The sequence below is a fragment of the Callithrix jacchus genome, chromosome 4 (genome assembly GCF_049354715.1).
Source record: "Callithrix jacchus isolate 240 chromosome 4, calJac240_pri, whole genome shotgun sequence".
In the NCBI taxonomy this organism is placed as follows: domain Eukaryota; kingdom Metazoa; phylum Chordata; class Mammalia; order Primates; family Cebidae; genus Callithrix; species Callithrix jacchus.
Genome location: NC_133505.1, coordinates 39536766 through 39558934, shown reverse-complemented (window position 1 = coordinate 39558934; position 22169 = coordinate 39536766). Strand labels below are relative to the sequence as shown.

The 22169-nt window shown below is 53.0% G+C and overlaps 1 protein-coding gene across 8 annotated transcripts in view; it reads left to right on the top strand.

Moving 5' to 3' along the window:
* Positions 1–22169, top strand: part of TNXB (tenascin XB) — a 71074-nt gene that overhangs the window by 35570 nt on the left and 13335 nt on the right. For 6 of the 8 annotated variants that reach the window (XM_035295292.3, XM_035295287.3, XM_078368835.1 and 3 more), the window contains 13 exons: positions 2527–2829; positions 4464–4772; positions 6295–6570; positions 6836–7144; positions 7556–7876; positions 7990–8307; positions 8717–9040; positions 11728–12024; positions 14021–14347; positions 14753–15076; positions 17748–18080; positions 19183–19506; positions 19927–20250. In XM_035295292.3, the coding sequence (XP_035151183.3) occupies positions 2527–2829; positions 4464–4772; positions 6295–6570; positions 6836–7144; positions 7556–7876; positions 7990–8307; positions 8717–9040; positions 11728–12024; positions 14021–14347; positions 14753–15076; positions 17748–18080; positions 19183–19506; positions 19927–20250 (4089 nt within the window). The remainder of the gene's footprint in view (positions 1–2526; positions 2830–4463; positions 4773–6294; positions 6571–6835; positions 7145–7555; positions 7877–7989; positions 8308–8716; positions 9041–11727; positions 12025–14020; positions 14348–14752; positions 15077–17747; positions 18081–19182; positions 19507–19926; positions 20251–22169) is intronic. The other 2 variants (XM_078368836.1, XM_035295289.3) reach the window with 1 other exon arrangement.

The following is a 22169-nucleotide window of genomic DNA, read 5'->3' as shown; positions in this document are numbered from 1 at the left end:
CATCACTTTGGGAGGCCGAGACAGACGGATCACGAGTTCAGGAGTTTGAGACCAGCCTGGCCAATATGGCGAAACCCCATCTCTACTAAAAATACAAAAAAATAGCTGGATGTGGTGGCAGGTGCCTATAATCCCAGCTACTTGGGAGGCTGAGAGAGAGGAGAATCATTTGAATGTGGGAGGCGGAGGTTGCAGTGAGCCAAGATGGCACCATTGCACTCCAGCCTGGACCACAGGGCAAGATATCAAAAAAAAAAAAAAAGAAATGCAGAGAGGGCAAAAAGGAGCAGGGGATGGATGCTACGGGAACAACTAAGGTTAGAAGACTAATGAAATGAGAGAAAATGCCCGGCCTGGTACCTGTGCATAGCAGATGTTCAATACATGGAGATCACTCTGCTCCCTCCCACCCCTCAGCTGCCTCCACACCTGCCCTCCCCACCGTTACTCATTTCTGTCTGCCTGAGGCCAGGTCACCAGCCCATTTAAGTAGGTGTCACTTGCCTGGAACATTGTCTTGCCCTCCTGAGGAAGCCAGAGAAACAAGCTCTTAGGAGCCGTACCCATCCAGCCACCTTCTCTACCATTTTGCCCCTTGGGACCACCTTCTAGTTCGCTCACTAACAAGTGCTTCCCTCCCGGACAGCTCATGCGGGAGTGGTGGGGATCAGCAGGTCCTGAGCCCAGATCCGCAGACTACTTATTATTTTACAGACGTTTATGGAGCACCTACTGTGTGCCAGGCACTGGGGCATAGCAGTGAATAAAGCAAAGCTCCTGCCTGCGGAGCTCACATTCTAGTGGAGGGGGACAGGTAACACACTGCACAGAAATGTCAGTGGCACCATATGCGACAGTGATGAGTGATGGAGAAAAGCAGAGCCTAGTCGGGAGACGTCGAGGGTCTCGCTGCGAGGGCGATGTCTAAGGAAAGCCCAGAAGGAGGTGAGAGGACAGCCACCCAAGTCTTCGGGGAAAGAGTGTCCCAGACAGAAGGAAGAGCAAATGCAGAGACTGGCAGGCGGGAAACACCCCCAGATGTCTGCAGGCAGGGAGGAAAGCAGTGCGTTTCAGGTTCGAGTTGGAGGAGGGCAGGCAATAGGGGATGATGTAAGAGATGAATATGGGACCTTAGAGGCCACTGCAGGACTTGGCTTTCACCCTGAGTTAGATAGAAGCCACTGTGGGAACTGGCTCTGGCTAATGTGTTAACAGGATTCTTCTGGCTGCTGACCCAACAGACCGAAGCAGGGTGAGGGCAGAAGGAGATGACCTGGAAGACTTGTGATAATCCAGTAGGAGCCGGTGGTGCTTGGAGGTGGTGAGGAGGGGACAGACTCTGAATGTAGTGACAGCAGGACTTAACCACAGGGTGGATGTGGAGTGTAAGAGAGGACTCAGGGATGACTCTGCAGGTTTTGATCTGAGCAGCTGGAAGAATGAAGTTGTAATCTTACTGAGGTGGGGAGGCTGTGGCAGGAGCAGGTGTCGGGAAGCTCAGAGGCTCAGTTTTATACTTGTTGAGTTTGACACCCAAGTAGGCCTCCAAGGAAGACGTTGCACAAACACTAGCCTGGGGTTCAGGGAAGGTCTGGACAGAGGGCATAAGTCTGGAGTCATTGCATATAGATGGAATGTCAGCACTTTCCCAGGGTCTCAGTGACAGCTGACACTCTTCTCCCCCAACACGTGCAGCCTCAGACACTGGGCAGGGACCTAGTGAAAGATTGTTGAACCAGACAGATAGTCAGATCAATGCCCTTTTACCTCAAAACCATCTTGTGGGTTCCACGAACGCAACCAACATTGACAGGTGAGGTGGCTCACCCCTGTAATCCCAGCACTTTGGGAGGCTGAGGCAGGTGGATCACCTGAGGTCAGGAGTTTGAGACCAGCCTGGCCAACATGGCAAGATCCTGTCTCCACTAAAAAAAAAAAGAAAGAAAAAAAATATGTATATATATATATAATTAGCTAGGCATGGTGGTGCATGCCTATAGTCCCAGCTACTTGAGAGGCTGAGGCAGGAGGATCACTTGAACCCAGGAGGCAGAGTCTGCAGTGAGCCAAGGTTGCCCACTGCACTGGGTGACAGAGTGAGACTCTATCTCAAAAAAATAAATAACTAGACATCATTACTATAAGAAAAGGGAAAAGGAGGGTTCTTTTTTTGTTTTTTGAGACAGTTTGCTTTGTCACACCCAAGTTGGCAAGCCAGAGTGCAGTGGCACAATCTTGGCTCACTGCAACCTCTGCTTCCTGGGTTCAAGCGATTCTTTTGCCTCAGCCTCCTGAGTAGCTGGGACTATGGGGCACACCACCATGCCACCATGTCCGGCTAATTTTTTAATATTTTGAGTAGAGATGGGGTTTCACCTTGTTGGCCAGGCTGGTCTCAAACTCCTGACCTTGTGATCCGTCTGCCTCGGCCTCCCAAAGTGCTGGGATTACAGGTGTGAGCCACCGCGCCCAGCCAAAAAGCGGGTTTCTTTATTAACAGTCAGTCCCCTACCGTCTCTGTTCCAGCCTCACAACAAGAGACCCCTCCAGCCACCGAGTTCCCACTGGAGCCACGTTTAGGGGAGCTGACAGCAACAGAGGTGACCCCCAACTCCGTGGGCCTCTCCTGGACGGTCCCTGAGGGCCAGTTTGACTCCTTCATGGTCCAGTACAAGGACAGGGATGGGCAGCCCCAGGTGGTACCTGTGGCTGCAGACCAGAGGGAGGTCACAGTCTATAACCTGGAGCCTGAGAGAAAATACAAGATGAACTTTTATGGACTACATGATGGGCAACGTGTGGGGCCCCTGTCCGTGGTCATCATGACAGGTGAGTGATGGGAGGAGGTAGTCCCCGTCTCTGGTTACCCAGAGCTTCCCCACCCCATGGCCCTTCTCCCAGCCCTACCTTGGCACCACCGCTCCCTCATTGAGGGGCTAGATCCCCTCAGGCCCTGTCTTGGTCACCCTGCCAGTCTATCTGTTCCCTGACTCCTTTACCTCTCCCAGGCCTGAAGCTTTCTCAGCCCTCCAGCTCCTGCCCCATCTCCACTCTGCCCCCTGCCTAGGGGAATGTCTTCTTTCGATTTGGCCTAAATCCAGCCACAGACTTTCTCTCCCCCGCTCAAACTGTCCACATCTGTTTCCACCCCTTCGCTTTACAATCCTGCTGTGACTTGGACACAGCTGCCACTTCCTGCTTCTGTCCTTTTTTGTTGAGATAAAGTGCATTCCATCCTGGCCCATGCGAGTTTTCATCTCTCCAGGAAGCCACCCTGGCTCTTGCTCCTGGCCCCTTCCTGCCCCTCATGGCTTCCTGGGCACAGATTCTCCATGACTTTTGTGCTGTGGCATCTGGTGAAACCCCCAGCCCTCCTCTCAAGGCAATGTTTTAAAATCTATAAAATAAAATGTATAGGATTATAAAGAAAACCAATTATACATAGACAGTTATCAAAAAAAATTTTTTTGAGATGAAATTTCCCTCTTGTCACCCGGGCTGGAATGCAATGCCACAATCTCAGCTCACTTCAACTTCCGCCTTCCGGGTTCTAGTGATTCTCCTGCTTCAGCCTCCCGAGCAGCTGGGATTACAGGCACCTGCCACCACACCAGGCTAATTTTTTGTATTTTTAGTAGAGATGGGATCACACCATGTTGGCCAGGCTGGTCCTGAACTTCTGACCTCAGGTGATCCACCCACCTCGGCCTCTCAAAGTGCTGGGATTACAGGCATGAGCCACTGTACCCCGCTCAAAATATTACTTAAAAATGCAAATTTGTGACTTAGTAATACTTGGACTTATTAATTAGTTCATTAAATAACAAGACTTGTTGGCATGTTTACTAAACTACGATATTTAGAAGCAGTGATGGATATAAAAGGTATTTTAAAGTTTCTGCAATAACTCTAAGGTGATGTGAAAACATCTGAGGCCGGGCGTGGTGGCTCACACCTGCAGTAATCCGAGCACTTTGGGAGGCCGAGGCGGGCAGATCACGAGATCAGGAGATCGAGACTATCTTGGCTAACACAGTGAAACCCTGTCTCTACTAAAAATACAAAAAAAAAAAAAAAAAAAAAAAAAAAAAGCTGGGCATGGTGGCATGTGCCTGTAGTCCCAGCTACTCAGGAGGCTGAGGCAGGAGAATCACTTGAACCTGGGAAGCGGAGGTTGCAGTGAGCTGAGATCGTGCCACTGCACTCCAGCCTAGGTGACAAAGCAAGACTCCATCTCAAAAAAAAAAAAAATCTCTGGTTTCTGTTGGTGACAAAGTCACAATAATTCTACTTTGGTTGGTTTTCTATATTAGTTTTTGAAGGAAATGCTGCATTTCAGTTAGAGGCCTGGAAATAAAGGTGTGACTATCCCCATCTCAGCTCACAGCCCCCTTGGGGCCCTGGAAGCCCAGGGTTCTCCCCTCAGATATCTCAGTCACGTTCTTTGTCTTCCCAAATCCCAGCTCCCCTCCCACCCGCCCCAGCCACAGAGGTCTCCAAGCCTCCCCTGGAGCCACGCCTAGGGGAGCTGACAGTGACGGATATGACCCCCGACTCCGTGGGCCTCTCGTGGACTGTCCCTGAGGGTGAATTCGACTCCTTTGTTGTTCAGTACAAGGACAGGGATGGGCAGCCCCAGGTGGTGCCTGTGGCTGCAGACCAGCGGGAGGTCACCATCCCTGGCCTGGAACCCTCCCGCAAGTACAAGTTCCTGCTCTTTGGGATCCAGGATGGGAAACGACGCAGCCCAGTCTCTGTGGAGGCAAAGACGGGTGAGAGGGGCCCCCATGCAGCTGAGCCTGAGCCACTGCCTCCCCACCCTTCTCTGCCTTCCCCCAGCCGAGTCTTCCCTTTGTCCACCTGCTCTGTCTCATTTGAAAAGCCACATGGGGTGAGCACAATGACTCATGCCTGGAATTCCAGCACTTTGGGAGGCTGAAGCAGGCGGATCACTTGAGGTCAGGAGTTCGAGCCAGCCTGGCCAACATGGCGAAACCCTGTCTCTACTAAAAAGACAAAAATTAACTGGGCGTGGTGACGGACACCGGTAATTCCAGTTACTTGGGAGTCTGAGTAACAAGAATCGATTGAACCCGGGAGATGGAGACTGCAGTGAGCCAAGATCGAGCCACTGCACCCCACCTCGGGTGATAGAGTGAGACTCCCTCTCAAAAAAGACCAAAAAAAAAAAAGAAAAGAAAAGCCACAAAGCAGATGAGGACCCAGGAGAGCGGGGCCAGTTCCTGGCCTGTTGTCCCCTGCTGACTCTGCCTCTCTTATAATTCTATTGGATAAGGGAAGCCCCTCCAGGTCTCTTCCTTCAGGGTGGATGTGGGAGCCTGGAGGTGCTGGGAGAGGGGGCAAGGGGAGCCAGGAGCCCTTCCTGCCTTGAGAGTCCATCACCTCCTATGAGCCTTTGGTCTCCGCTGTGACTCTCACCCAGGTTCTCACCCTCCTAGCTCAGGCCTGTCTGGGCCCATATGTGCCTCCTGCAGAGGCTGCCCTTCCTTCTCTGCCCTCCTCTTGGAGCCTCAGAAATTGGGAACCAGAGGAGACCAGTCCAGCTGTGCCCCTTTCCGAGGGTTCAGTCCAGGCCCTCCCCTGCCCCTGGGGGCTCCCTGTTGCCAGAAAACTCGCAATAACAATGCCGTCAGCGTCCTCACTGTCCAGAAAGGCAGCAGGCCAGCTCCTTCTCAAGGCCTGGGATGGCTCCTCAGGCAGACACCAGATCCCTTCCCTGCCTGAGCTCCCCAGCCTCATCCCCTCCTCATTCTCACAAGCAGCCCACGCTCCTTCACAGGCCCTGGGCCAGCTGGTGCAGAATGAGAAATGGAACAGAGGAGTGAGACCTTCCTGTGTCCTGCGCCCCACTACTTGCTGTCTGCCCCCATCAGGGATCCTGTGCCCCTTGGGTTTCCTCAGAGGCTGGCCAAATCACAAAGTGTGGGCTCCTGGGTAAAGGAGCTAGAGAGCAAGTCTGTAAGAAGCTGCACCCTGCTGGGGAAGCAGTCTGTGACAGGTGGGAAGAGGCTGGACAGAAAGGGGAGTAAGATGAGGCAGGGAGCTAGGGAATCTCTTTTCCCAGAGGTGACTCAGGACGGGTGACCCTTTTCACTTGGGCAAGGGGAGAGAGGCGTGGGCCCCATGGAGATGGTGGTGAGAATGGGAGGTGATGGAAATATTTTGGGGAAGCACTGGGCATTTGGGCAGTTCTGGGTTTTTCCAGCCCCAGAGGGAGGCAGTCAAGGAGTCATTTTGGAAAAAATAAACACAAGAACCTTTCCTCTTCATCAGTTGCCAGCCCAGGGGCCCCACCCCGCCTTGGGGAGCTGTGGGTGACGGACCCCACCCTGGACTCACTGCGCCTCGCCTGGACGGTCCCTGAGGGCCAGTTTGACTCTTTCATGGTCCAGTTCAAGGACAAAGACGGGCCCCAGGTGGTGCCGGTGGAGGGCCACGCGCGCTCTGTCACCGTCTCCCCTCTGGATGCTGGCCGAAAGTACAGATTCCTCCTCTATGGCCTTCTGGGAAAAAAGCGCCATGGCCCCCTCACTGCTGATGGCACCACAGGTGAGGGGCATTCCCTGCAGGTCCCTGCTCTGCTCCCTTCAGGCCAGGCAGCAGGCAGTCACTTGTGGTGGCTGCCATTATTGTTATTTGGCCCCAGCCATTCAACTCAGATCCAGCTCCCCCTGTCCCTGCACAAGCCCCTAGCATAGCCTGTGAGGACTCAGCCATGCAAAGCCCTGTCTGCAGACCTCTCAATCCTGCCCTTCGAGGCCACCCAACCTTCCAGAAACAGCTCAGCCATTCCCATTTCCTGTCTCCATCTCAGAGGCCCAGAGTGCTACGAATGATACTGGAACAAAGCGTCTCCTAAAACCCCGTCTGGGGGAGGAGCTGCAGGTGACCAGCGTGACCCAGAACTCCGTGGACCTCTCCTGGACGGTCCCTGAGGGCCAATTTGACTCCTTTGTGGTCCAGTACAAGGACAGGGGCGGGCAGCCCCAGGTGGTGCCCGTGGAGGGCAGCCTCAGGGAGGTCAGCGTGTCAGGCCTGGACCCTGCTCACAGGTACAAGCTGCTGCTCTACGGGCTGCACAGTGGCAAGCGCGTGGGTCCCATCTCAGCCGTTGCCATAACTGGTAAGTGAGCGGCAGCTGGAACAACTGTGCCTCCTTCCCGCCTGGCTCTCCTGGTCTGACTGAGCCTTAAGATCTCTGAGCTTCCCATTTTATATCATTTCCATTGATCCAGGAAGTTTCCTTGTGTCCTTTTAAAGTCAATTCCCCCAACCCCAGCCTCCAGCAACCGCTGCCTGCTTTTGATCATCATGGGGACAGCGTTTTGACTTTCCATGTAATGGAATCACAATTACACAGTCTCTTGTGTTTCGTTTCTTGCACGTAGCACAATGCTTTTGAAATTCACCCATGTGCAGCAAAAGCTGGCCCTTCGATTGCTGACTGCTTGTCCTCACTCCCTCTCCTCCCTCACTCCTTTTGAGAGTCTGGGTGCGGTGACAGACCAGCCGTCCGTCTCTACCTGTCTCTCAGAACCAGCCCATGGGGAAGAAATGGAAACTCACACCACGGCCCCCACCTCTCCAGCACCTGAGCCCCACCTCGGGGAGCTGACGGTAGAAGAGGCCACGCCGCATACCCTGCATCTCTCCTGGATTGTGACTGAGGGAGAATTTGACTCCTTTGAAGTCCAGTACACAGACAGAGATGGGCAACTCCAAATGGTCCGTACAGGAGGCGACCGAAATGACATCACCCTCTCTGGCCTGGAATCCGACCACAGATACCTGGTGACCCTGTATGGTTTCCATGATGGAAAGTATGTGGGTCCTGTCCATGTCGAGGCCCTGACAGGTGAGAAGTCTGCCCACCGTGCCTCCTTTCAGATGGCTGGGAGAGTGCAGAGGAGAGCGGAGTGTCCGTGGATACCCTGCCCATCTCTCAGTTCTCTCCACGTCTCTGTCCAGTCCCGGAGGAGGAGGAGCCTTCAGAACCTCCCACCGAAACCCCTGAGCCCCCCATCAAGCCTCGCCTGGGGGAGCTGACCGTGACAGACGCCACCCCCGACTCCCTCAGCCTGTCCTGGACGGTCCCCGAGGGCCAGTTTGACCGCTTCCTGGTTCAGTACAGGAACGGGGATGGGCAGCCCAAGGCAGTGCGGGTGCCCGGGCAGGAGGACGGGGTCACCATCTCGGGCCTGGAGCCAGACCGCAAGTACAAGATGAATCTGTACGGCTTCCACAGTGGGCAGCGCATGGGCCCTGTGTCTGCCATCGGGGTGACGCGTAAGTGGATGGTGGGAGCCCCAGGGTGGGAGCCATGGGAGGGCTTTGGTGATGACTGGTGGGGAATGGTGGTGGGGTCTGGTCGGTACCTAAGACCTGTTTGTGGCTGGGGCTGAGCCTCCCCTTAGGCCTTCCTGTGAGGTTGACCCCTGGCTTCTGCGGAGCAGGGAGGGGCCTTTGGGAGCTTTGCTGTGCTGGTGGCTGTCCCAGGTCCCCCACAGCTGACTCTGGAACTCGTCATGTGTGTTAGCTGTCAGCTGCGCAGGACCTCCCAGCCCCGATAATGGGCCTTTCTGAGCCGACCTCAGGTCCCCCAGTCATAGCCTTGGCTTCTCCCTCCTTTTCCCCCAAGTCCCAAGGGCATCCCCCAGGGACGCTGCCTCACTCTCTCTGTGTCCCTTTTTCTCAGCTGCAGAGGAAGAGACCCCCAGCCCCACGGAACCCAGCACGGAGGCCCCAGAGCCCCCCGAGGAGCCGCTCCTGGGGGAGCTGACAGTGACAGGATCCTCCTCTGATTCGCTGAGCCTCTCCTGGACCGTCCCCCAGGGCCGCTTCGACTCCTTCACCGTGCAGTACAAGGACAGGGATGGGCGGCCCCAGGGGGTGCGTGTTGGAGGCGAGGAGAGCGAGGTCACCGTGGGGGGCCTGGAGCCCGGGCACAAGTACAAGATGCACCTGTACGGCCTCCACGAGGGGCGGCGCGTGGGCCCAGTGTCCACTGTGGGTGTGACTGGTGAGTAGTGCATGGGATCTCATGGGGTAACTACCTGTCCCTCATGGGTACCTGATTACTGCTCTGCCCTTTTGTCAAGCCCTGTGAGTCCAGGTCTTGGCTCCCATGTCTGTCATGGGCGTCACAGGTAAGTCGAGGCAGCAGAGCCCTGTGGATTGAGTCTTAGCAAAGTGCAGCCTCCAGCATCTCCTCCTCCACTAGAGACCCAGGACCCCAAGACCTCAAACCTATAATCCACACTGTTCATTAAGGCCTCAGGACAGGTGTGACCTGGGGACGGAGAGAACAAATCCAGAAGTGTCAGTCATGTGGGAGAGGCCCTCGGGGACTGAGGCCTCTCAGGAGGTGACCCGCTGGCTGGTTTGTGGCTCTCCGCTTATCCTTGGAACTCTAGAGAGAACTCTCTTTGTGAGATTGGAGCATAGTTTTTGAAATACAAATTAGTTAAATTAGTAAGTATTTGTGAAATAAAAGTTCAAATGTATAAACAGAAAGAATAGTATGAAAACTTCAGGTACCCATCACCCTGCCACCCTGCTTCAACCAAATATCAACTTCTGGCCAGTCTGGATCATCTCTGCCCCACCCACTTTCTCCACTAGAATCACTAGAATGTTTTTTTGTTTTTGTTTTTGTTTGTTTTTGAGTCAGTGTCTCACTTTGTCACCCAGGCTGGAATGTACTGGCACAATCGAAACCCACCACACTGCAGCCTCAACCTCCTGGGCTTAAGGGATCCTCCCACCTTAGCCTCCCGAATAGCTGGGACTACAAGGGCACTCCCCAACGCCCGACTAATTTTTTTGTATTTTTTGTAGCAACAGGGTTTAACCATGTTGCCCAGGCCAGTCTGGAACTCCTGGGTTCAGGCGATTCTCCCGCCTCAGTCAAAGAGATGGGATTCCAGGCGTGGCACCAAACCCGGCCTGACTGTTTTATTAACACCTTTATGAAGATATAATTCATGTGGCATAAAATACACTTGTTTTGAGTGTGCAACTTCTGGTTTTAGTATCTTTGCCTACTTGTGTGGCCAACACCACAATATAATTTTAGAACATTTCCATCACCCCCGGAAGAAGTCTTGGGCCCAGACGCATTCTTATCTCAGCCCTAATTTATAACTAATCTGCTTTTGTCTCTGTAGATTTGCCTTTTCAGGATATTTCATATAAACAATATGTATTTCGAATACACAATATGTATTCTTCGGTGTCTGGCTTCTTTCTCTGAGCATGTTTCTGAGGTTCGTTGCTGTAGCATGTAGAAGGACTGCATTTACTACAGTGCTATTGATTGATGGATTGATAGAATTTTTTTGTTTCTTTGAGACAAACTCTCACTCTGTTGCCCAGGATGCCGCGCAGTGGCGTGATCATAGCTCATTGTTGGCCCCAAATCCAGCCCCAAACTCATGGGCTCGAGCCATCCTCCATCTCAGCCTCCCAACTAGCTGGGACCACTGGTGCTTTCCACCACACTCTGCTGATTTTTAAATGTTTTTGTAGAGTTGGGGTCTCACAGTGTTACCCAGGCTGATATCAAACTCCCGGCTTCAAGCAATCCTCCTGCCTGGGCCTTACAAAGAGCTGGGATAACAGGCAGGAGCTACCTGCTCTCAGCCACTACATTGTTTTTTACTGCCAAACAGTATTGCATTGTATGGATATACCTGCAGTGTTTAAAAACGAACCCCAGGCATCCTGTCCTTTCATCACTAAATATTTAAAGTTATCTCTTTTTTAAAAAAATATTTTTTTTAAAAATCCACAAAACGGCTGGGTGAGGTGGCTCACACCTGTAATCCCAGCACTTTGGAAAGCCAAGGCATGTGGATCACTTGAGGTAGAATTCGAGACCAGCCTGACCAACATGGTAAAACCCCGTCTCTACTTAAAAAAAAAAAAGCGGAGCGTGGTGGCACATGCCTGTAGTCCCAGCTACTTGGAGGGGCTGAGGCATGAGAAATTGCTTGAACCTAGGAGGCAGAGGTTGCAATGAGCCAAGACTGCACCACTGCACTCCAGCCTGGGTGACAGAGCGAGACTCTGTCTCAAAAAATAAATAAATAATAAAAATTCCACAATACAATTAGCATACCCTGATAAATGAATAATCATTCCTTGATATTAAGTATCCAGGTAGTGCTACAGTCTCCTGATTGTCTCATAGTTTGTTTTTCCAATTTGTTGCTGAAATCAAAAGGATACATTGCAATTGAGAAAACTGAAATTTTAAGTAGAGTGGTCATCGAAGGCCCACAAAAGAAGGTGGCTTTTGAACAAAGACTTAAAGGAAATGTGGACATGAGCCATGAAGCTATCTAGGAAAAGAACAGTTATGTAGAGGGAATAGTCAGTGCCAAAGTGCTGAGGTGGGAGGCTGCCTGGCATGTGTGAGGGATCATAGGAAGCAGCAGAAGACTTTTTTTTTTTAATGGAGATGGGGTTTTGCCATGTTGGCCAGGCTGGTCTCAAACTCCTGACCTCAGGTGATGCAACCACCTCGGCCTCCCAAAGTGCTGGGATTACAGGCCCAGCACTACAAAAAACTTTAATGATTATAATCAGAAATCAATCTTAAGTTAGGCCCAGACTGGGCCCACCTTCTGACCTGAATTCAAGACATCTGGGGCCTCAACAGCTCCTTCTAGTAAGAGAAAAGATTCTGTTTCTATCTTTTCACAGCCCCCAAAGAGGAGCCCCTCAATGTTCCTCTTGTGAAGCCGCGTCTAGGGGAGATGACTGTGACAGATGCCACCCCTGACTCCCTCAGCCTCTCCTGGACAGTCCCCGAGGGCCAATTTGACCATTTCTTGATCCAGTACAAGAATGGGGACGGGCAACCCAAGGTGGTGCGGGTGCCAGGACACGAGGGCGAGGTCATCATCTCGGGCCTGGAGCCAGACCACAAGTACAAGATGAACCTGTATGGCTTCCACGGTGGCCAGCGCATGGGCCCCGTCTCTGCTGTTGGTTTAACTGGTGAGTGTGCAGTAGGGTACAGGGCCCTGCCCTGAACTAGACTCAATTTCCCCTTTATTGTCAGTATCTGGTGGCTTTATTTCACTTTCTCTGAAACCAAGCCTCCCAAACTCCTGGGAATGGTTCTTCTTGGTGCCTTCACTCCAAGCCTTTGGTACTGCCCAGGTCTTCTACCCTTTACACGTGGGCTTTTGGGTTCTTGAAGAGGTGGGGGACCAGGGAAATAACACAGACTGAGGCACACCTGGGGTTGACCATAGCCTCAGCCCATTTGAGCTGTGTGACCTCAAGAGATCGAACAACATGTCTGGACACAGTGGCTCACGCCTGTAATCCCAGCACTTTGGGAGGCTGAAGGGGGCAGATTACCTGATGTCAGGAGTTTGAGACCAGCCTGGCCAACATGGTGAAACCCTATCTCTACTAAAAATACAAAAATTAGCTGGGTGTGGTAGTGGCACTTATAGTCCCAGCTACTTGGGAGGCTGAGGCAGGAGAATTGCTCCAACCTGGGAGGTGGAGGTTGTAGTGAGCCAGGATGGTGCCTTTGCACTCCAGCCTGGGCGACAGAGCAAGACTCTGTATCAAAAACAAAAAAAGAAAAAGAAAAACCAGACACACACCTCTCTGTACCTCCTTTCCCTCATCTGTAAAGAAGGAATAACCATACCTGTTGTGAAGGGTGGGAATGTGACTTGGCTCTCACACACAATGAGAGAAAACTGCAGTCCTTCCCTTCTGAGGAAAGTAGGTAGTTCCTGAAAATCCCTTAGGGCAAACTCTGATAATGATCACTGATTTCAGTGGGAAAAATTGTGTGTGTTCCTTAAGCCCGCAAATTAATACCCGTTTGTTTTTAAAACAACACTGAATTCTGTTAACATGGATACTATGACTTTAATTGTAAATGTTGGTCACGTGCACAACTTAACAAGGCATTTCCCTTCGTTGATTACCTGTAACTTGGCTCTTTAATGCTTTCCTTAAGCTCTTTTTTAATCGTGACCGCCTCAATGCTTAAGACTCAATTCTCAAAAAGAACAGACAAATGAAATGTGGTGATTTTGTAATTCCACTATCAAGGCAGAATGAAACCTTTCACACAGGCCAAAAGAGCTGGCATCACTGGAGGTGTGCTCTCTGCCATAAGTTAGCAGACCTACTGCAAGATCCAGAGACAACTCCGCTGCGAAGATGCCCTCACGTGGTCTCATCTCTCTACTCTCAGCTGTAAAATCTAAACTGGTTTCTAAAAATGCTCAGAATTAGGTGGAATTTCCAAGCCCAAGTGGATGAACCTCCTGATACAACTTTACAACCAACTTGCCTGTTATGTTTGGTTGGTATTCTTTGTTTTCTTTTTCTTTCTTTTTTTTTTTTTTTTTTTTTGAGGTGGAGTCTCACTGTGTCACCCAGGCACCCAGGCACCCAGGCTGGAGTGCAATGGCACGATCTCAGCTCATTGCAACCTCTACCTCCCAGGGTTCAAGTGATTCTCCTGCCTCAGCCTCCCGAGTACTTGGGATTACAGGCATTCACCACCAGGCCTGGCTAATTTTTGTATTTTTTAGCAGAGACGGGGTTTCACCAGGTTGGCCAGGTTGGTCTCAAACTCCTGACCTCAGGTGATCTGCCCGCCTCAGCGCCCAAAGTGCTGGGATTACAGGTTTGAGCCACCATGCCCAGATCTAGTTGGTGTTCTTATAAAGAATCAATTCTATCCTGTAAAACAAATTTGCTTGGCACCCTGGAACCCTTGTTCCAGGCATGCACACTAAGCATCATGGGGATGCCACCCAAGCATCATGACTTGGCCACAAGTGTGTGCTCTGTCCTCTGTTAGCTTAACATTCAAAGCAGAGAAATGATATCCTAAGCCTGGGGCACCAGCATCCTGGCTATGGGACTCTAGTGTGTCTAAGAGAGGCCCAGAATCCCCCAGCTAGAAGGAGGCCCACCAGGCATGTCCACCCATTCTCTCTATCTTCTGATGCAGCCCCAGGAAATGATGAAGAAATGGTCCCAGCCCCGACAGTACCTCCCACCCCCGAGCCTCCCATCAAGCCTCACCTCGGGGAGCTGACTGTGACAGACGCCACCCCCGACTCTCTCAGCCTGTCCTGGACGGTCCCCGAGGGCCAGTTTGACCACTTCCTGGTCCAGTACAGGAACGGGGACGGACAACCGAAGGCGGTGCGGGTGCCGGGGTATGAGGACGGGGTCACCATCTCAGGTCTAGAGCCAGACCACAAGTACAAGATGAACCTGTATGGCTTCCATGGTGGCCAGCGTGTGGGCCCTGTGTCTGCCATCGGGGTGACGGGTGAGTGGATGGTGGGAGCCCCAGGGTGGGAGCTGTGGGAGAGTCACCCTCTTGCTCTTTGGTGATGACTGGTGGGAAATGGTGGCAGGGTCTGGTCAGTACCTCAGATCTGCTTGTGGCTGGGGCTTCGGCTCCCATTTTGCCTTCCTGTGAGGTTGACCCCTGGCTCCTCCTGAGCAGGGAGGGCTCACTGGGAGCTTTGCTGTGTTGATGGCTATCCCAGGTCCCCCATAACTGACCCTGGAACTTGTCATGTGTGTTAGATGTCAGCTGAGCAGGACCCCCCAGTCCTAAAAATGGGCCTCTCTGAGCCGACCTCAGGTCCCCCAGTCACAGCCTTGGCTCTCCCTCCTTTCCCCAAGACATGAGCACATCCCCCAGGGACCCTCTCATCCTTTGTCTCAGCTGCAGAGGAAGAGACCCCCAGCCCCACAGAACCCAGCACAGAGGCCCCGGAGCCCCCCGAGGAGCCGCTCCTGGGGGAGCTGACAGTGACAGGAGCCTCCCCAGACTCGCTGAGCCTCTCCTGGACCGTCCCCCAGGGCCGCTTCGACTCCTTCACTGTGCAGTACAAGGACAGGGATGGGTGGCCCCAAGGGGTGCATGTCGGAGGCGAGGAGAGCGAGGTCACCGTGGGGGGCCTGGAGCCCAGGCACAAATACAAGATGCACCTGTACGGCCTCCACGAGGGGCAGCGCGTGGGCCCGGTGTCTGTTGTGGGCGTGACTGGTGAGTAGTGCATGGGGTCTCACGGGGTAACTACCTTTCCTTCATGGGTACTTGATTACTCCTCTGCCTTTTTGCCAAGCCCTGTGGGTCCAGGTCTTGGCTCCCGTGTCCTGCCCTTCGTCTGTGCCCCATGGCTGTGGCCCGTGCTGGTGGTTTGCTTGTCCACTCTGGTGCGACCTCCCTCTGAGGGTCAACCACTGAGCACCTCCAAGGGTGAAATACGTCAGGTGCACACCAAGCCTAACTAATGAGAATTTTCCTTTCTTTTCATCTTAATCATGGCATTCTTTGTTATAACCACATATACAAATGCACACGAGAGAAACAATCCAACGTCAAACAACATTGGGATGACTAAATAATTTAGGCAACTATAAAAAGAGCTATTATGCCACCACTTAAATGTTTTAACCTAAGACCCTTACTTCATAATGTTACACTGAAAAAAGAGAGCCCAGGCCAGATACAGTGGCTCACACCTGTAATCCCAGCACTTTGGGAGGCCAAGGAGGCTGATCACCTGAGGTCGGGAGTTCCAGACCAGCCTGGCCAACATGGTGAAACCCTGTGCCTACTAAAACTGCAAAAATTAGCCAGGCTTGCTGGTACATGCCTATAGTCCTAGCTACTGGGGAGGCTGAGGCACGAGAATCACTTGAACCTGGGAGGTGGAGGTTGTAGTGAGCCGAGATCACCACTTCACTCCAGCATGGGAGATAGAGCCAAACTCAGTCTCAAAAAAAAAAAAAAGAAAAAAGAGAGCCAACTTGTTGTAAGGATGCTAATCACAGCCATTTGAAAGTAATAGGCATGGCGAGAAGACTGGAAAGAAACACATTCCCACGGGTGGCATGATTTGTTAGATAGAATAGAATGTTCCAGGACATTTTGGGGGGTATTATTCTATTCTGCATACTCCAAATCTTCTTAAATGGCAAACATTTCTTTTATAATTGGGGAAAGGAAAAAAAAGAAAATATATAATGTCTTCTCCTTCTTTATACTCCATCTGTCCTTCTCCCCTTTCACTCTTGTGACTTATTTCATTTCTAATTATGAGAAATTTCAAGATTTCTAATCCATAAGAAATTGGGGGATTGGGAATCATGAGATGAACTGAATTCCAAATGTGCAGTCAGGCTGCCTTTTCTAAGTCATTCTTAGCCAGGTAGTTATGCCTGGTTTAGAGTATATTTCGAGACATCCTACCCATGGGGAGGAATCCACCCTGCTGAGAGGTCTCTTACAAGGCAGGTCGCAACCTCTGTGACACCAGGTGAGGTGCAAGCTGGTCTCCCGAAGACTATCCAGACAGAGGAATCACTCTCACTTTGTCTCCTCGATTCCTGGGGGAGAGACCTCATTTCCATATGTGTGCTCAGAGGACCACCTGAGTTTTGGGAGACAAACTCCCAAATAGGGAAATTATTGCAAAATGAACATAGGAAAATTCACACTCTGAGGGTAAGCTGTTCTAGCCGATGTTCAGTTTTGTGTTCCTACCCCCGCCATGGTGAACCACAGGATGGGCACAGGACAGGCTGAGGGACCCACCCCTGCCCCTCCTGTTCCTTCTGCATTGCCACCCCACCCCACCCCCACTCCACACTAGATTTTTAATTGTTGTAGCCCAGAATTTCTTGTTTCTTACTTTCTTGAGATTGAGTCTCTGTCGCCCAGGCTGTACTGCAGTGGTGTGATCTCAGCTCACTGCAACCTCATCCTCCCAGGTTCAAGCGATTCTCCTGCCTCAGCCTCCTGAGTAGCTGGGATTACAGGCACATGCCACCATGCCTGGCTAATTTTTGTATTATTAGTAGAGACAGGGTTTCACCATGTTGGCCAGGCTGGTCTTGAACTCCTGACCTCAGGTGATCCACCTGACTTGGCCTCCCAAAATGCTAGGATTACAGGCGTGAGCCACTGCTCCTGGCTCAGAATTCCTTTTTTAGCCCACCTTTTCTTAGTGAAAATAATATAACAACATTATGTGGAAAGCTTGAAAAACAGAAAGACTCTATGGTCCCACATTCTCCCAGCTGCCAGCATTCATAACAATGTTCGTTGTGCACCTTTCCTTTCTGCATTTTGCACACGGAGCGTGTTTTAAAGTTGCAATCAGTGTTCATAAAATTCTTGGCTCTTATTTTTGTACACAGGTACATTGTAATCATTTACCTTGTGGCTACACAGCCAGCATTAGTCATCGTTTCGATGGTTATTTGATGCGTTGTGTTGAAAGCAGTATAAGAAAATTAATCGTCTTCCACAGGTCATTTGGGTTCCACGGGTCATTTGCTGTCATGAATAATCCCATCATGAATTCTTCCATGCTGTAACTTTTTCCTGCTTTAGTAATTTTCTTAGGATAGATGCCCAGAACTGGGATTACTGGGTCAGAGGAAATGAGAATTACTTTGGCTCCTGATACTGCGTCTCAGATGCCTTCTGGAGGTTTGAACAGTGCGGCTCTGCCAGCTGTGCCGGCCGGGGGCTCGGGGATACCTCACTGGCGCTTATTCCAAGAGTCACTGAATGGTGAACATAAAGCAGCCCCAGCCCTCAGCCTGCTCTGGAGGGGTGTGTTTGATGTCAGGTCCCATGACCTCTGTTGACAGCACCAGCAAAGCAAGTCTCCCTTAAACACTGTATCCCCTATATTACCTTTCAGCCCCAGAAGAGGTCGTGGACAAGACCCCCAGCCCCACAGAACCCAGCAAGGAGGCCCCAGAGCCCGCCGAGGAGCCACTCCTGGGGGAGCTGACAGTGACAGGAACCTCCCCTGACTCACTGAGCCTCTCCTGGACCATCCCCCAGGGCCGCTTTGACTCCTTCACCATGCAGTACAAGGACAGGGATGGGCGGCCCCAGGTGGTGCGTGTCCGGGGTGAGGAGAGCGAGGTCACCGTGGGGGGCCTGGAGCCCGGGCGCAAGTACAAGATGCACCTGTACGGCCTCCACGAGGGGCGGCGCGTGGGCCCAGTGTCCGCTGTGGGCGTCACAGGTGAGTGAGTGTGGGTGGGACAGGTCCAAAGACAGCCCTAGAAAGTGTGCCCTTCCTACCATTTTCCTATACATGTTTCTGTCTTGATGGGACTCACAGTGAAAGGAATATAGCAGCATTATGGGAAGACATGTCATGGAGAGACAGGCTGTGATCCAGCAAAGGAAGGAAAGGAGGATGAGCTTGTGGCAGGGAGGACCAGGGCTCAGGTCAGGACCAGGCAGGGACACCTAAGCCACCCTGTCCATGGGTACCCAGGGGACAGCCATGACCTGAGGCCAGGCATGCCTTAGCTTGGCGACAGCTTTAGAGAGAAGGGGAGGTGTGTCAGAGCATCACAGCTGGTGCAAAGACCAGGAGGCTAGAAAGAGCACAGCACGTGAGCAGCACTGAGGATTGAGTGAGTGTCTTTTGTAGTGGGTAGATCATCCTGAAGTGTGGGAGCAGAGGAGGGGGCAGCTCACCAGGACTGGGGTCTCCCAGGGATGAGGAGGTGGTTGCCCAGGTCTGTGCCTGTGTGAAGCTCATTCATGGGGGCTGAAGATGGGGATGGGGAGGTGGAGAGCCTGGAGGCAGGGAGGCCAGTAGGGAGTTGGTGGCCCTGGTGAGAGGTGACAGTGGCCCAAACCAGGATTGGGGGCTGGAGGTAGGGGAGGAAGGTATCCAGAGTAACTCAGGGCAGAGATGCTCTGGTGAGGGGCCAGGTCCAGAAACACGCCCAGGCTCTGGCCTGGGGAGGGGTGTGCTGAGCTTCCTGGGGAGCAGAGACAGAAGCAAGTGAACAACAGATGGCGAGGAGAGCCCAGTGCAGGGAGGCCCGGGGTGCAGAGGCAGGTGGGGCTGTGCTCAGAAGAGAGGCGGTGCTGGAGGGACAGGGGGAGGTGGCCTGGGTGTTGGAAGGTGGGGAGCAGTGGGGGCTGAGGTCAGGGAGTCAGGGTGAGGGATAGGAAAGGCCTCAGGAGGGACGAGGAAGAAGAGCTGTGCTGGAGCCACTGTGGGCAGCATCGTCCTGCTCTTGGGCACTTTGTGTTTTGTGACACATCCTTTCTATGCTGAAGTTGAGGACTCAGGGACCTCACTGTCCCCCTGTGTGTCTGTGCAGCTCCAGAGAATGAAGCCGAGACCACCCAAGCAGCACCCACCACGACCCCTGAGCCCCCCGTCAAGCCTCGCCTGGGGGAGCTGACCGTGACAGATGCCACCCCTGAGTCCCTCAGCCTGTCCTGGACGGTCCCTGAGGGCCAGTTTGACCACTTCCTGGTCCAGTACAGGAATGGGGACGGGCAGCCCAAGGTGGTGCGGGTGCCGGGGCAGGAGGACCGGGTCACCATCTCAGGTCTAGAGCCAGACCACAAGTACAAGATGAACCTGTATGGCTTCCACGGTGGGCAGCGCGTGGGTCCCGTGTCTGCCATCGGGGTGACGGGTGAGTGGACGGTGGGAGCCCCAGGGTGGGAGCTGTGGGAAGTTCACCCTCTTGTTCTTTGGTGATGACTGGTGGGGAATGGTGGCGGGGTCTGGTCAGTACCTCAGACCTGCTTGTGGCTGGGGATGGGCCTCCCCTTGGGCCTTCCTGTGAGGTTGACCCCTGGCTCCTCCAGAGTAGGGACGGGCCATTGGGAGCTTTGCTGTGCTGGTGGCTATTCCAGGTCCCCACAGCTGACCCTGGAACTTGTCATGTGTATTAGCTGTCAGCTGAGCAGGACCCCCCTGCCCCAAGAATGGACCTCTCTGAGCTGACCTCAGGTCCCCCAGTCACAGCCTTGGCTTCTCCCTCATTTTCCCCAAGTGCCAAGGGCATCCTCCAGGGACCCTGCCTCACCCTCTCTGTGTCCCTTTGTCTCAGCTGCAGAGGAAGAGACCCCCAGCCCCACGGAACCCAGCACAGAGGCCCCGGAGCCCCCCGAGGAGCCGCTCCTGGGGGAGCTGACAGTGACAGGAACCTCCCCTGACTCGCTGAGCCTCTCCTGGACCGTCCCCCAGGGCCGCTTCGACTCCTTCACCGTGCAGTACAAGGACAGGGACGGGCAGCCCCAGGTGGTTCGTGTTGGGGGCGAGGAGAGCAAGGTCACCGTGGGGGGCCTGGAGCCTGGGCGCAAGTACAAGATGCACCTGTACGGCCTCCACGAGGGGCGGCGCGTGGGCCCGGTGTCCGCCGTGGGTGTGACTGGTGAGTGTTTGTGAGTGAGGTAAGGTTGGGGAGATGGTCCTAGAAGATGTTGCTTTCTCTACAAACTTCATGAAAACAAAAATCTTCTCACCAGCTGGGCTTCTTTTGCTTGTCCCCATGCCTGGTGATCTTGCTGAGAGGCAGATTGGGATGCAACAGGATAAGGCTGGGGCCAAAGATTCTGCATTTCCAACAAGAAATTACGCCAATGCTGCTGGCCCATGGATCACGCCCCTTGAGTAGCAAAGTCCCTCATGATAAAGGAGTTAGACCTTTTTTTGAGGTTTGTTGAAGATAATTTTTCTGCGTCCCTGATTCCTCATAGTGTGCTTTCTCTGTGGAGTTGACCGGGGGCTGGGATGGAAGACAGAGGCAGTGAGGGGCAGCGTCTCGACTGCGCACACTGGAAGCCCCCTATTGGAATAGAAATAGGAACAGGTCTTTCCCTCCAATTGGTCAATTTGTTCATTCAGCAAAGAATTCCATGGTCTGATCCGGGCACTGTAATGTTAGGGTATCAATGGCCTCCAGCCAGCAACCTCCAGAAGCTCACCTAAACCTGAACGGATGGAGTTGTGCTCTGTGCCGCAGCAGGATTGTGGGGTGTCTCAGGAAGAGGTTTTAGAAAGAGGTTATTAAGGAACTGGGCTTGTGTTTGGTGTTTTGGGAAAGGGTTTAAGGAAGTGAGGTTTTGGTCTGTATTAGAAGCTGTCAGGAAAAAGGGATAACTCTATCATCGAGCGTCTCACTAAGTCTTATCTTTGGGGAGGAGTCAACTAGAGCAAAGCCAAAGAGGCCATTGGTAAAGAAGCAGCCATCACTCCGATTAGCTGGATGGGTGATGTTTGATTCTTTTCCTGCTGTGGAAAGTGTTGGAGTTTGTCTATATTGAGACATGATCACAGACTGGCCTTGTTCTTGTCTTGATCCATCCTGCTGACAAACGGCCTAGTCTGATGTTGATGTTCCATGAAATTGCCTGTGTTCAACTGGACCACAAAGACCCGACTGTGTCGGGCCAGCCCCAAGCAACATGGCCTGGCTGAGGGGAAGGGAGGGGAGGGCAGCTCACAGCTGTCAGGGCTGCTTTTCCCTTCATAGGCAGATGCTGGCAAGTGACACACACAAGTTCATGTTTTCATGGGGCTCACAGTTGTGGGCACAAGCAGAAAGCCAGAAAGGAAAGCAAAGAAGGATGAGCATGTGAAGCCCTGGGGCCAGGCCAGGACTGGGAAGGGACACTGAAGTCACCCTGCCCACAAGTATCCAGGGGACAGCCAGGACCTGAGGCCAGGCGTGCCTTAGCTTGGCGATAGCTTTAGAGAAAAGGTAAAGTGTGTCAGAGCATCACAGCTGGTGCAAAGGCCAGGAGGCTAGAAAGAGCACGGCACATGAGAGGCACTGAGGATTGAGTGAGTGTCTTTTGTAGTGGGTAGATCATCCTGAAGTGTGGAAGCAGAGGAGGGGGGAGCTCACCAGGCCTGTGGTCTCCCAGGGATGAGGAAGTGGTTGCCCAGGTCTGTACCAGTGTGAATCTCATCCATGGGGGCTGAAGATGGGGATGGGGTGGCGGGGCACCTGGAGGCAGGGAGGCCAGTAGGGAGTTGGTGGCCGTGGTGAGAGGTGACAGTGGCCCAAACCAGGATTGGGGGCTGGAGGTGGGGGAGGAAGGTATCCAGGGTAACTCAGGGCAGAGATGCTCTGGTGAGGGGCCAGGTCCAGAAACACGCCCAGGCTCTGGCCTGGGGAGGGGTGTGCTGAGCTTGCTGGGGAGCAGAGACAGAAGCCAGTGAACAACAGATGGCGAGGAGAGCCCAGTGCAGGGAGCCCGGGGTGCAGAGGCAGGTGGGGCTGTGCTCAGAAGAGAGGCGGTGCTGGAGGGACAGGGGAAGGTGGCCTGGGTGTTGGGAGGTGGGGCT